Source organism: Carassius gibelio, chromosome A7 (genome assembly GCF_023724105.1).
Source record: "Carassius gibelio isolate Cgi1373 ecotype wild population from Czech Republic chromosome A7, carGib1.2-hapl.c, whole genome shotgun sequence".
In the NCBI taxonomy this organism is placed as follows: Eukaryota; Metazoa; Chordata; class Actinopteri; order Cypriniformes; family Cyprinidae; genus Carassius; species Carassius gibelio.
This window is the reverse complement of record NC_068377.1, coordinates 36,186,496-36,202,003: the sequence shown is the minus strand read 5'-3', so window position 1 is coordinate 36,202,003 and position 15,508 is coordinate 36,186,496. Positions and strand designations below refer to the sequence as shown.

Genomic DNA, 15,508 nt, shown 5'->3' with positions numbered 1-15,508 from the left:
TTGGTTTACTGGAGTCATGACTGACCTGGATTTACTCCTTAAGGCTGCTGGATCCTGGTTTGGCGAAGTCTTCTGTAATGATGAGAGAGACATTCGGATCCATGTGCAGAACTTTAATTATGAGAATGGTCAGACAGGAAATGATCAGAAACGGCGTCAGGTATGTAGGTATAACCAAAATTGATAACAGAAACAAGCAGATGCCGGGGGCAGGCAGCAGAGAATCAGAGTCGTTATAAACAACCCAAAGGTCAGGTACAGCAGGAACAAACACAAGGAAAACCGCTCAGAAATGTGAGACTGGCTAAACAAGACTTTGCAGTGAGTGAGAGTGAGTGTGCTGCTTTTATGTGTGTGTAAATGAGGTGCAGGTGTGGCAAGGAAATTGGCTGATGAATGAGGTGCAGGTGTGGCAGGGTGATTGTGATGCAGTGACTCATGGGAAATGTAGTTCGAGTGTGAGAGTATGAGAGGAGCTAGTGTCCAAGTGACATCTGGTGGTTGATGGGTGGAATGGTCCTGAGTGGAGTGCCCTCTACTGAAGTTCATGGGTACTCCATCTAATGATCAAGACAACAGCAAAGAAGTACTAAAGAAGCTCATTTGCCTGTGTTTTTAACAAATTAAATAATGTATTTAGGCCTATTATAAACTGAGTAGCCTAAAAAAAAAACAGTCACAACATTTCCTGACCTGACCCGACCTGATATTTAGATTTTTTTATTTGTTTGACAAGGAAAGCTATGTGCAGACAGAAAAACACAAACACATGCACAAATAATACATATATAATTTATTTAAAAAAAAAAAGGCACTTTCTCTCAAGAAAGATAAAGGGCAGTTTCTTGCAAACTAAAGTAAAACAATTAAAAGTGATACATTGCTGGTAAAATCAGATCAAGCCCAGCCAAGAACAATCTGTCTTAACATTAAAGATCAGATTCTTTAGTGTTCACTTTGATATCAGTGTAAGTGATGCCTTTGTATTGGCCCTTGGTTTCATAATGTAACACACTGCCGTTTTTGCAAGTGATGATCACTGTGCCACTGTAAGGCAGGTCAGACGTCGCTCTGCCGATGGTGATGGTAACATCCACCTTCTTTCTTGGTGGCACATCTACAGTGGTAGTCAGAGTTTCGGTTCTCTCATCAGTGTACTCATGGCTGTAAGTGCTTTCTGTTCCAACACTGAAACTGTATCCTGTAGAAGCTTCTACAACCTCTGGAATCCCTGCCTTCACTTCCACACTAAATGTTGCCGTAAAGCTGACACTCATCGACCATGAAGATGTTTTGATCACTTTTTTTGAGGTTTCAATCGTTTCCTGTTGTTTTTCAGAGGAGTCATTTCTGTAAGTGACTGATTTGATCTCTTCTACGGTCACCTGTGGTATCAGTTGGTTTATTGTGGGATATTTGACATTAGTGAGGACTGTTGATTGAACTGCGTTGAGAAACATGAATCCCATGCAGTCAATATCTGCACCAGATCTTCCTACAACTCCCAAACAATATCCAGAGCCGATATCTATGGGATATTCTTGTTTTAAACCCCAGCTTGTCATTTTTGCAAGAAATTCTCCTCCTTTACTGGTCTTGAATTTGATGGCTCCAAGACGTGTTCCTGCTCCATTCCCCCAGAGGGACAGTGAGGTGAAACACTCATCAGTTTTGAATGTGTACTCCTGATACGGTCCAGCTGGTTCGCCAAAGGTTTCCCTTCTGCCATCTGAAAGCCAAACTTTGACAGCCTTCACCTGAGATCCTCCCACCCAGACCCCGATCTTCTCTAAACTGGAACCATTGTTCTTACCAGTCAATGAAAATGGTGAACCTCCTTTACCACCAATTTTAAACAGATTTGTTGGGTAGGACATCTTTAAAGAAATCTGAAAATGATATCACAGATTAAAATCCGAATTAACATCTCAGATCTAAATCAAATACATTAATGAATGTGTCTTGTGTGTGTATTCTAAAATTGTCAATAAATAATTCATTCATATTCCATGATTTAAAGAAATTTGGGCTTGCTTTTTTCATTTGTGTGCAAAAGTTTCAATATTTATTAGGGCTGGTAATTTAACGAGTTAATTCGATTAATGAATTATGAAGAAAAATAACGCTAAAATTATTAAGGTATTTGATGCACTTGCCCTGTCCCAGACCTATGTGGATCATCTGCCATTAAATACAGTAGATTCATGACTAATATGAGGCAGGGTAACAATTTACCGCGTGATGGAGCTTAGAAAATGTCCCTAAAGGCAAGATATACTGTAGAGTAAAAAGCCCGTTTGAGATTGTGTCTCATATTTATGTCACATAGTTAAGAAATATCACATGAGAAGTAGGCTAAGTGCAATATCACAGTATTGCAAATGTGCTACTCCTCTTATACAACAGTTCATTAAGTTAATATTGTGTTATTTAGATACAATATTGTCTGTTTTTCTCAATTTTGCCAACCAAAATATAAAGACAAAGTGGAACTGTTCATCTCCGAGCAACCCAGAGGGGCATTCCATTTCTTAATCCACGTTTTGAACGAATTTGGGGAACCATTTGGTGTGTTAAACCATTGGCATTTGCATTGGCTTTGAAGTGACCACAGACCAATGGGTGTTTGACATCAAAGTACCGCGAGGGCGAATCAAAAGCACAAGGAATCGTCTGCTCTTTAAGCTCTTGCGGTTCTTTGATGTCACACACCGATCGGTCTGATGGTGATGACCCGCTTCATGTCGAACAAACCTAATGATTCATTGAACTATTCATAAAGAACCATTTACTTCAATCCTGAATGAATCAGCCATTTGAACAAATCATAAATGAATAAATGACTCGATGACTTAATCAGGACATTTACCAACACCTACTGTCAGATTTAGTTTATTATTTAGAGTATCATTTCATTAAATAAATGAACTACATTTCATATTTTCATAGTAATAATAATAAAATTAAGAAAATAAACCAAATATTGTAATTCTGTCATCATTCACTCACATGGTCGAAAAGAGTAGGCTATATGTAATAAATTTTATCAAACAAAATATATCTTGCTCAACCTACTCTTTGTAATGCCTGCTTGATGCTTTACACAACAATGACTGTAAATTATCTATTGGGAATAATTTCTATGAATTTGATGTGCGATTAATTTGATTAATTAATCACCACATCATGTAATTAATTAGATAAAAAATTGAATCGCTTACCAGCTTACCAAAGTTTCAAGCTGTTTATTACGTAAATTGTTTCTTAAGTGATTGTCACTGTAATATACTCACATGGATGACAGTCTGATGAACACCTTAAGATCAGTAAGGATGAATATTTGACTGGGCTGCTGCTTAGCTTGAAGTGGGTAACTGAGACATGATGTGCATTAAAAATAAAATTTATTTTGGTCATACAACACTCATTTCATTTGTATCTGTTGATTTTCATAACAGATAGTTTTTGTGGTTTCAGATTCAGATTTATTCAGACATTTAAACATAAATGTTTAAATGTCTGAATAAATCTGAATCTGAATCTGAAAAAAAAAATCCTCAACGTAATAGTTAAATATAAATTAATCCAGTATTTGCTCAATATAAGTTAAATACAAACTCTATTTGAGGTTGATGATCTATGCTACCTTTACCTAGAAAGTACAAGTAAAAATGGTAGGGATATCATTATCACAGAAGTTACATCGCATATTTTCATTTCTTTACATTTAGGAGAGTTATGTTACAATTAACTCCATAGTTTGGTTTAATTTTAACATACCCTGGGGTTAGATGTAACATTATGAAAAAAAAGCTTTTTAAAGCTTTTTATTCAACACCGACTTTAACAAAACAGGCGTGAGACACAAAACTGAGTTAAATTAGCAAATGTTCTCCATTTTCAACAACTAAACCCTATTTGTATTAAATCAGTGTCATAATGATAAAACGGAATAACATGCATGCACATGCAAAGCAGACATTGCCATCACAAAAATAAAAGAAAGTAAAAGAAAAAAATAATAACTTTCTTACCTCCAAATTATTTGTATCTCCTCTAAATGCCGCTGTCTGCCACAGAGCTCTGCTTCTTCACTTGTGGAATAAGGAATAAACTGAGCATGTGAAGTGAAACATGTTATTTGTTGCTTTTTCCTTATTGGAGGAATTGGACATATTACAAATGACAAAAACATCATTGCATTCTCTTGGAAATTACAGGCACATGTTTGCAGCGCATTTGAAACTGAAACCTCAACGAGCAATGAGGAACCTGCCTTTCAGATGTGCCGACAAACTCTATTTTTTCTGCAAACTCAGAACCAGGAAACAGCTTTTGAATAATCAGAATAGGTTTTAAAACACTAGATATCACACACTCGCTGTCTAACAAGTTACACTTGAAAAACTGGACGCCATACACTAAACAATTGAAGATTATACACTAGTTATTCAAGTCATTCCAAACAAACTCGAACAGAAACGTGCCTCATGGCTGTTGTCACAAAACTGCACAGGGACATGAAGGCTGAGGATCCAAGTGCAGTAGTTTATTAGATGGATAATCGTAGTCAAAACAGGCGTGGGTTCAAACACAATAAGCAGTCTAAACAATGAGAGAGTTCTGGGCTGAGGCAAACAGAGTAATCCAGATAAACAGGCAGACCACCAAAAACCAGGATAAAAGGCTTAGAACTGCAACCATAACACATTCAAGACCTTACAAAGAGTAACTGAAAACACCAGGGCCCGAAACTCTCCATGCCCAAATTAGTATCCAAAACAAGGTTGTCCAGCTTCACTACACAGTTGCCAAGTGGAAGGAGATTTTATAATGACAGGACACACATTTATACAATACTTTATTCAAAAAGAAGAGCCGCTCATTCATTGCACATGTGCAGACCTTTCTGTTTTGTGGTTCAATCCGATCGAGTGTTTACATGCACTCTCAATCGTGTTAGAAGAGTAATAAACCACACCCATCAATCCGATCCAAATTTCATTCAGATGTAGCTCAATCAGATCCATTAAGTGTTCACATAAAGGCTTTTCAGTCCGACTGAGCCGCCAATCTGATTATTTGGTTTTATGTAAACTTAGCCACTGTTCGACCATATGTTCCACCACCGCTAAGATGTTATAATTGACAAAAGTTTGGTCACGTTGCGGTAGTGTGTACAGACCAACACATGTGTGCGATGTGGAGGTGATCATGAGTATGGTAAGTGTGGACAAGATGTTAATCCTAAATGCTGTAATTGTGGAGGAGAGCAAAGTGCAGGATATGGAGGATGTCAAGTAAGGGAAAATGCAGTAAAAGTCCAAAATGACAGAGTGGGTGAAGAAATATCATACGCTGAGGCTCTAAAGAAAGTAAAACAGACACCCAATGCAACTGACAGGACAACAGGCCCACAACAAAAAATAATGTTGAAAGAAAAAAGTAAAGAGAATCAAGTTTTGACAAAAAATAATTTGTAACGTTCATAGCAGAAGTGGTAAATTGCTCCGCCCAAAGTGAAAGCAGCTCAAAAAGAATCTAAACCATTATTAGAGCTGCTGGAAAGTACTTGGAGTTAGAGGATGTTATGGTAGATATGATAAACGATAGGATCTTGTGATGCAACCAGTAAATATTCAGACAGTAAACAGGCAAACATGTGGTTGTACATAATGGTGATAACAATATTGCAATGAAATGCAAGAAGTTTAATTGATAATGATAATGCTAATGCTAAAAAAAGGAAATATATATATATATATATATATATATAAAATGTGACGAGCACTCCCAGAGGAATCAGCGTCGCCCTGTCAACCAACAGAAAACACCTGCACGTCCCCGTCACTGGCTGATCGGTCACAGCTGCTCCCCATCAGCCTGCACACTCTTAAGGAGCACATGCTGCACTCAAACGACAGTCTCGAACCGAATGCAGCGATGGTCTAACTCCTGTCTCATTTCTTCGCAGAAAGCAGCGAGTGACTGACAGCCCACCCACTTTGGAGCACGTAAGGACACCCACTTTCACCTTAACTGGCACCGAAGAGCACAGAGAACACACGGGAAGCACCGGCCACCAGAAAGCGGAGCAGCACACTTCACCAGGCACCCCGCACTGCTCAATAAGTCCACCCTCCGGGGCGTTTGATTTCACGCACCTCTTGTCGAGTGATTCTTCACCCCGTGACTATATATATATATCTCAAATCAAGACATTATTTGTGAACAAGAGATGTGGCTTAAACCTCAATTAAACTTGATAATTTTTGGATACATTACAATCAGAAGAGATAGAAGTAAAGGAAATGGTGGTAGGGTACAGTAGCAACATTTATTAAACAAGTTATTGGGTATAGAACAGTTGTAGTCAACGATGAGCAAGACGTTGTGTTGGTTGAAATATGGGAATGAGCACAGAGAATTAGAATAATTTATATAATATTTTAATAATAATAACTTTTGTAAGGATAAGCTACAGTAGGAAATATGGGAGGGAATAGAAGTCCCATATTTGAATGCGCACCGCACATTATGGGGGAGTACTAAAACAGATTAGAATGGAATGATCAAAGAAGACCTGCTAGATTGGGGAGGGTTAGAGTTGATTTGTCACAGGGAAAATATTCAAGGTTAGACTTGGCACTAGTCTCTGAAAGTTTAGCTGGAAAATGTGATTTGAATATTATAAATCAAAGCACAGTTCTTAGTGATTATTTTCCCATCAGCAGTACAATTGGTTTAGATATAGCACAAACTGTGGTGGAAAGAATGCCATGGTGGAAGTTTAAATCTGCCAATTGCAAAAGAATTTAGAAGTTGTGTTATAACAGAATGTCTGAATTTAACAATTCTATGGAAGATGTAGAAGTTTTTAATCATACGTTGTGTGAAATTCTCCAGAGTACTGCTGAGGAAGTAATAGGAAAGAAGAAGGCTGGTAATAGGAAGAAAGCTGTTCCATGGTGGAACATGGTGGAATGAGGAGTGTAGTGAGGCAATAAGTAAAAGGAATAGTGCACTTCAGAGAATAAGAAGATCATTTAGCAATAACGAATTTATTAATTCTAAAAGAGCACACACCATTGTGAGAAGAGTATTTTTAGGTGAAAAAAAAAAAAAAAAAAAAAAAATCTCCCTCTCTCCCTCCTTTTCAATTGTGTTATTGTTTTGCAATATCCCAACCATTATGCACTCCACACCTCTATCCAGTAGGTGGCAGGATGTACCATTCAAGTTAGTCTGCCAACCGCCAGGATAGAGTGACAAAGGTATGGGATGGAGTGTCCAAATATATATTAATCATTTTATTCAGATTATAGAATACCATTTGAAAGTGCTGAATGATGTTTACATTACAAACCTTTGAAGTCATAATTTTTTAATTAATGTAATTAATGAAAGTTTTGAAAGAAAAAACAAACAAAAATGAAACAACAATAATCTAAAGTGTAGAGTAAATAAAATTAATTCAATCCAATTTAACCTTTATTTTGTATTAGAGAAATTTAAGATACACTTCATTTATTCACATTTAGATTATTAGAGTCGAGCAACTAAGATTTGGAGGAATTTGAAAATCAGATATAAAGCTTGATTTCACTCTTTAAAAAAAAAGGTTCCAAAAGGGAGCTTTAAAGGTAATACCACAAAATAACCATTTTTGTATAAGATTATTTGAAAAAGAAAGTGCTGAGTATTTCATCTCTTAAAAAATGGAGCAAATAGACATTTGAAATGGAACAAAGGAGGAAATCTAAAACAAATCATACTAAAGTAGAAAATGTATACATTGCTAATTTGCTGGTAAAAATTAAAGACCGCAAAGAAGAATTTTTTCTTAAAATTACACACTAGATTCTTTAGATTTCACTTTGATATCAGTGTAAGTGATGTCTTTGTATTGACCCTTGGTTTCATACTGTGACACTGCTGTTCTTGCAAGTGATGATCACTGTGCCAGTGTAAGGCAGGTCAGACGTCACTCTGCCGATGGTGATGTCAACATCCACCTTCTTTCTTGGTGGGATTTCTACAGCGCTAGTCAGAGTTTTGGTTCTCTCATCTGTATTTAAAATATATTTTCAGTGAAATTCAGTAATTAAGTTAATTCTGTAAAAGCAGTTATACCATTACAATCTTGTCTGCTGAATAATATATATATCTCTGATATATACAGCGTCAAGGAACCGATACTCCATTAGTGACAGAATGGAGAAAAAACCTTGGGAGACACCAGGCTCAGTTGGGGGCCAGTTCTCCTCTGACCAGACGAAACCAGTAGTTCAATTCCGGACTGCAGCAAAGTCCGATCGTGCAGAAAAATCATCTGTTTGCTGTGGTCTTGTCCTGGTGGTCGTCTGAGACAAGGTCTTTACAGGGGATCTGTATCTGGGGCTCTAGTTGTCTGTTATGTCTAAGCCAGGTTAAATAGATGGGTCTTTAATCTAGATTTAAACTGCAAGAGTGTGTCTGCCTCCCGAACAATGTTAGGTAGGTTATTCCAAAGTTTAGGCGCCAAATAGGAAAAGGATCTGCCGCCTGCAGTTGATTTTGATATTCTAGGTATTATCAAATTGCCTGAGTTTTGAGAACGTAGCGGACGTAGAAGATTATAATGTAAAAGGAGCTCATTCAAATACTGGGGTGCAAAACCATTCAGGCCTTTATAAGTAATATTTTAAAGCAATATTTTAAAATCTATACGATGTTTAATAGGTTCCCAGTGCAGTGTGGACAGGAACGGCCTAATATGGTCATACTTCCTGGTTCTAGTAAGAACTCTTGCTGCTACATTTTGGACTAGCTGTAGTTTGTTTACTAAGTGTGCAGAACAACCACCCAATAAAGCATTACAATAATCTAATCTTGAGGTGATCTTTCTCATGGCTGATATTGATGGTTTTTTTTAGTTTTAGTTTAGTTTTAGTTTTTTAGTCTCATGAATTTTTGGATGGGTGTACCTGCACTCACATCGGTTGATGAAACCATGCTCTTTGATGAGTGGGCCTGTGCTAAAAATATTGTCACTTGTCACATCACTGAGTGGAACAAAAACAAGGTGGCTGTGTCTGATAGATGGACAGACGTGTTTAGTGAGATGGGGAGCAAGTCACTCAACTTTGGAGTCTTATCTTTGGCTGTGGAGTTTGTTTTATGCCTGCCTGGTACATCTGCACCTGTGGAGCGTGTGTTCTCGTTAATGAATGCATCATGGACGGATGAAAAATCTCGACAGAGTGTAACAACAATGAAGGCAATGCTTTTCGTACGAATTAATTTTGGACTGGACCGCTCCGCATTTTATGATAAACTCTTGAAAGACAAGCGCACGCTGGCAAAAATTGGTTCCAGTGAAAAATACAAAACAGCAACAGTGAATGGCACGTCCTGATTTTGCCAAGTTCGATGTGTTCCTAGGTCAACATATTTTGTTGACCCTGGAACAACATTTTACTCCAAAAAAAATATTCTTAACCATATCCCTACACCTAAACCTAACCTTAACCATCAGAGGAAATGATAGATGAATGACACTGATGTACAAGCACCAAACACTGATTTTAAGCGTAAACTTCACAAAATCTATAAACTGGTTCTTCAAATCTGATTGGTTAATCACAATGTTGTTCCAGGGTCAACAACGATGTTGTCCCAGGAACATGTCTCACTTGGTAAAATCAGGTTCTGCACAGTGAATGATGCTGTTGCACCATCTTGTTTCAACTGATCTGCAATTTTATGTAAGTCTACATTTATTTTTTTACATAGCTAACAATAGTATTAAGTGTAAATACTTGTATGTGTGCAGTAGGTGTTGTGGGTCTGTGGGTTCTGTGTCTGTCCCGTATTCCACTCTGAGAAATCTGGTCACCCTAGCTAAAGAGCAATTATTAAGCATTGCTGAACATTACGAAATTGTGATTTTAAAGATAAAAGGCTCAAAGAAAATGTTAAGGTAACTTTGAAAACCAGGTTGATTGAAAAAGGTTTGTTAGGCAAGGCAAGGCAAGTTTATTTATATAGCACATTTCGTACACAATGGTAATTCAAAGTGCTTTACATAAAAGAAATTAAAATAATCATGAAGAAAAATAAGAACAAAAATAAAACAAGCAATTTTAAAACTTTTAAAATGATTAAAACATTTATTTAAAATGAATTTATAAACAGTTTGAAAATGATTTTACATAAAAAACAGTGAAAATATATTGCAATCAGTTCAGACATTGCACAGTGCTCATTCAATAAATGCACAGCAAAACAGATGGGTTTTGAGTCTAGATTTAAATGTGACTAGTGTTTTAGCACATCTGATCTCTTCTGGAAGCTGATTCCAACTGCGGGCGGCATAGTAACTTAAGGCGGACTCCCCTTGTTTTGTGTGAACCCTTGGTATTTTTCTAACTGACTCGATCCTAGTGATCTGAGTGCTCTGTTAGGTTTATATTCAGTGAGCATATCTGCAATGTATTTCGGTCCTAGGTCATTTAGTGACTTATATATGAGTAAAAGTACTTTAAAATCAATCCTAAATGTAACTGGAAGCCAGTGTAAGGACCTGAGGACTGGTGTGATATGCTCAGATTTTCTGGTTCTAGTCAGAATCCTGGCAGCAGCGTTCTGGATGAGCTGCAGCTGTCTAATGGTCTTTTTGGGAAGGCCGGTGAGGACCCCATTACAATAGTCCACCCTGCTGGTGATTAAAGCCCTATTCGGACGGGACTAGTTTTACAGGGGGTCGTTAGAGAAATCTGCGTTTCACAGACGTACTTGGTGATTTTAATCCCGTCCGAATCTGCCACGTCTGTGTTTTTCTCACACAACCTCTGTGATAATTCCAGAGCAAATTACCTACCATTTTTTAGCAAACTCAGTGATCCTCTGAGAAAACTAATCCCGTCCGAATGCGAATGTCTGTGATTGCCCGTGATATTTTATTTCACAACGCGTTTCCTTGTGTGTTTTGGCCAACGTGAATTACCGTAGATGCTCTTACCGCGCGGATGTTTGATATATTTGCTTAGCGGCAAATAAATAATAATAAAAAAATAATAAAATCAAGAGCAATATCGCGTTAACTGTTAATACCGGCTACTGTAATATCAGCATCAGGTAAGATTACTCACGCTCATTTATTTACTCAGTTACATAATGTTTTAATTACATTTAATAAAAAAAAAAAAAAAAAGGAAAACAAGTTAATCTAAAGGAACCACACATTAACATGGTTTTGCTATACTAGCCATTTAGTATTTATTGTTTAATAATACTAATGGCAATCATTCTGAATGAATGCAATGCACGCATACAGAGCGCGTGATCTCTGTGACGCCCAGATGCACAAATCAGACCCTCCTCCCACCTCTGTAATAAACACAGAGATGTTAGTCCCGTCCGAATTGGTACATGAAATTCACAGACGTCAGGTGGTAAGAATCGAAATTCAAACGTAGTTTAGAAAACTAGTCCCGTCCGAATAGTGCTTAAGGCATGAACTAGTTTCAAGTCTTGACTGGAAACAAAACATCTAATTCTTCTTGCAGTGTTTTTTAAATGATAGTATGCTGATTTAGTTACTGCTTAGACATGACTACTGAAACTAAGGTCTGTCTCCAGAATCACACCAAGATTCCTGACTTGAATTTTAGTTGTTTGACCCCTAGAGTCAAGGTATGCATTCACCTTGAGAACTTCATCTTTGTTTCCAAATGCAATGACTTCAGTTTTTTCCTTGTTTAACTGAAGAAAGTTCTGGCACATCCAACTATTAATTTCATCAATGCATTTGGAGAGGGAGTCAATAGGGCTGTAGTCATTTGGAGATGAGGCTAGGTAAATCTGGGTATCATCAGCATAGCTGTGATAGGCAATTTGGTTCTTTCTCATTATTTGACTTAGTGGAAGCATATACAGGCTAAACAAGAGCGGTGCAAGAATTGAGCCTTGTGGGACTCCACATGTCATGTCATGTTAGAAGCCAAGATGGAAAAATCTGTACCAGGTGCATCTAATTTGCAGTCTCTGTCTTTTGAACAACAAAAAGAGCTGCTGATTTTGCAGAAGGAGCATTTAAAATTAAAACAGGTAAAATGGACTTGGAAAAGGCAAAACTGGATTTAGAGTTCCACAAGCGTAACCTTATGAAAGAAGGTATGCTATCTGGTCCTGGTCAGGAGCAAAGTATGTTGTTTTTTTTCACTCGTTTCAAATCTAAAACTTGTTCCGAAAATCAGCTAAGACGATCCTGATACTTTCTTTACCCTATTTGAACGTATGGCAGAATTAAGGGATTGGTCAGATGATAATCTTGTTATACTGTTACAGTGTGTGTTAACGGGGAAAGCACAAGTAGATTTTTGTTCATTGCCAATCGATGATTGTAAAGTTTATAAAAAATTTAAATTCGCTATTTAAAACCTATGAGTGTGTACCCAAAGCATACAGACAGCAGTTCCGAATGCAGGAGAAAGAGATGCAAATGCACTTAGAATTTGTGCCCAATCTGAGAAAGCACTTTAATCATTGGTGAACAGCAGTAGACATTAACACATTGGAGGATTTGATTCACCTGATAGTATTGGAACTATTTAAAAATTCAGTCCCACGTCGTACGTATATCAGTGAGCATGATGTTAAAACACCAGAAGAAGCAGCTGTGTTTGCCGATGATTTTGTACTGACACATAAAACTGCATTTGTTGATTGGCATGCTCGTGGCGTTCAGTCTGCTGTGTCTCTGTCCAGGCCTTCGTCTAACTAACGTGTTTTCACTGGAAAATTTGACCCAAGTAAGACTTGCAATTATTCTCATTAGAGGACATTGGAAAGCAGATTGTTCTGTCCTTAAAAAAATAAGTCTAGGAGTTTTGCACAGAAGTTTGGTTTGTTGGTTGAATAAGGTTAGTTTGTTGGTTGGTTGGTTTGGATTGGTTTGCTTTCTATTTAGACTATTGTTTTTAGTGACAGTTCGGAGACTCCCTTAAAGTGCCTTTGTTCGGTGTTGAAACATTTGTTTGATGCGCAGCTTATGATGAACTTAGCCTTATTTGGGCCTTACAGCATTTTTCCATGCATTAGCCGGCAGCCATATCACCCTGGAGATCAAGACCGGTTTCCCACTGAAGCTAAGCAGGACTGAGTCTGGTCAGTACCTGGATGGGAGACGTCCTGGGAAAACTAGGTTGCTGCTGGAAGAGGTGCTAGTGAGGCCAGCAGTGGGTGCTCACCCTGTGGTCTGTGTGGGTCCTAGAGCCCCAGTGTAGTGATGGGAACACTATACTGTCAACAAGCACCGTCCTTCAGATGAGATGTTAAACCAAGGTCCTCACTCTCTGTGGTCATTAAAAATCCCGGGATTTCTTTCGAAAAGTGTAGAGGTTTGACCTCGGCATCCTGGCTAAAATTCGCCAATTGGCCTCTTAATGGCCTCCTAACAATCCCCATATCTGCTGATTGGCTTCATCACTGTCTCCTCTCCAACAATAAGCTTGTGTGTGGTGGGCGTTCTGGCGCAATATGGCTGCTGTCGCATCATCCAGGTGGATGCTGCACACTGGTGGTGGATGAGGAGATACCCCCTGTCTATGTAAAGCGCTTTGAGTGAAATTAATTATTATTATTATTATTATATATACGGATTATAATCCATTAACCTTTTTTCAATTCTTTGCAGTATCCGAATCAGAGGTTGGTCCGGTGGTCTCTATTTTTGTAGTCCTTCTGCCTGGATATTCTACATGTCTGGGGTTCCGAAAACGTGGTAGCTGATGTGCTGTCACGTGCTCTGGATACTGTACAATCTTTTGGATTTAACTAGTGGTTCCTCTGGAAATTTTTAGGAGCTGTCTGACACCTGTGACCAGGGCTTCAGGCGCTCCTTTAAAAGAGATCTCCACTTGAGCCAAGGAGTAACTTGAAGGATTTTTGGAACCTTGGTCTTTATTTGGCTTTGGGACTTTGTTTTGTTTGATTTGTTCTTTTGCATTTTATGCCTCAACATTGTATTACATTTCCAAGCATGCACTCTGCTTTACACACTGATGGTACTGACGACTACAGACATGTTGTGATTTCCTTTTAATTGTTTTGATTTTATTATTAAATATTAATTTAATTTTGTCACAGTGTCTGGGTTATGTTCCCTGGGTTTCCACTAGGTGTCCTCTGTTCCCACGGTGTCTGTCACCTTATCACTTCCTGTTCCCTTATTTGGTCACCTTCCTCCTTGTTTTAGTTAATTGATTATTCCCCACCTGTCTCCTGTTCCCTCATTATCCTTTTGTGTATTTATACCCGGTCTGTCTGAGTCTGTGTCACGGAGTCCTTGTCTATGTGTGATACTTTCCTGAGTCTGCTCTTGCCGTGTGTTATTGTTTTTGTTTATGTTGTTGGATATTCTGGTTTTGACCCTGCCTGGACTGTTTACCCTTTTGGATTTGCCCTTCAATAAAATCTCACACCTGCATTTGGATCTCTCTGTGTTTCCTGTATCACCAAACGTGACAAATTTAGTGGTAAATATTTTCTTGAGTTTAATATTTGGTTTGCGTGTGTCCCTCAACTTTTGTTGCTTCTCTTGAACCAGGGGTCGTAACACATGCAATATATAGATAATTTAATTTAAAGCTGTATTATGTCAATTCCGGCACCCAACATTCCAACTGCGCTGGTTTGAGTTGGCCGCCTCCAGTTTTCCCTTTGTTTTGCTGCCTCCAGCGAGCGCTGTGACGTCGGCTGACCCTAGTTACCTGTGGTTGGCCTGGCTGTGCATCACTCAGAAAACAACAGGCCAATCAGAAGAGAGGCTCATGAGTATTAATTAGACTAAAATCGACATGTTCTTAGCAGACCTCCTGAGAAAGGAACTGTAAAAATATAATTAGATGGTTTTTGGTGATTATACAACAAATATATATTCTTAAGTGGCTCAATCTTTGCAGCACAAACAAAATTGCATGGTTTAGTTTCAAACACGAAGAGTGAAGTGTGTGTGTGTATACTTTATTACAGTCAATCTTAGTAAACTGCTATAATATAATGTAGCTTGAACGCTGAGAGACATTACTTGGTTTGTCTTTCTCTTCAAAAAACTATGCATGAATAAAAATAATAAATACATAAAAAAAATTGCTTAGGGTGAGTTATAACATGTTTCATTGATATGAAACATCAGAGTGGCTCTCTATGACAAGGAATGAGGAACCTGATTTACAGACTTGCAGACAAACATGTCAGAAACAGGAACCAGCTTTTGAATACAGGAAAAGATAAACTTATAGGCTGGAATACATTGCATGATTTCTGAACCGATTTGAAAACACTAAGTCTCATTGTTTTGCAGACTTTGTAAATAGATACAGAAACTGATCATCATACACTAAACAAATGATGATTATACACTACCAGTTTTTCAGGTCATTCTGATCACAACAAAACTTGTACAGAATCACATTCCTTGTTGCTACAATGTGTTGGATCATGAATGAAGAAACCAGGGTGGAGA

General features: G+C 37.9%; 1 protein-coding gene across 1 annotated transcript; it reads right to left on the bottom strand.

The window, feature by feature from the left end:
• Positions 1-843: 843 nt before the first annotated feature.
• LOC128017406 (aerolysin-like protein) lies at positions 844-3,376 on the bottom strand. The gene is made up of 2 exons (XM_052602784.1): positions 3,294-3,376; positions 844-1,889 (listed from the first exon to the last, which is right to left on the bottom strand). The coding sequence occupies exon 2, from the start codon at positions 1,875-1,877 to the stop codon at positions 930-932; it is 948 nt and encodes a 315-aa protein (XP_052458744.1). The 5' UTR covers positions 1,878-1,889; positions 3,294-3,376; the 3' UTR covers positions 844-929.
• Between the last annotated feature and the right edge of the window lie 12,132 nt (positions 3,377-15,508).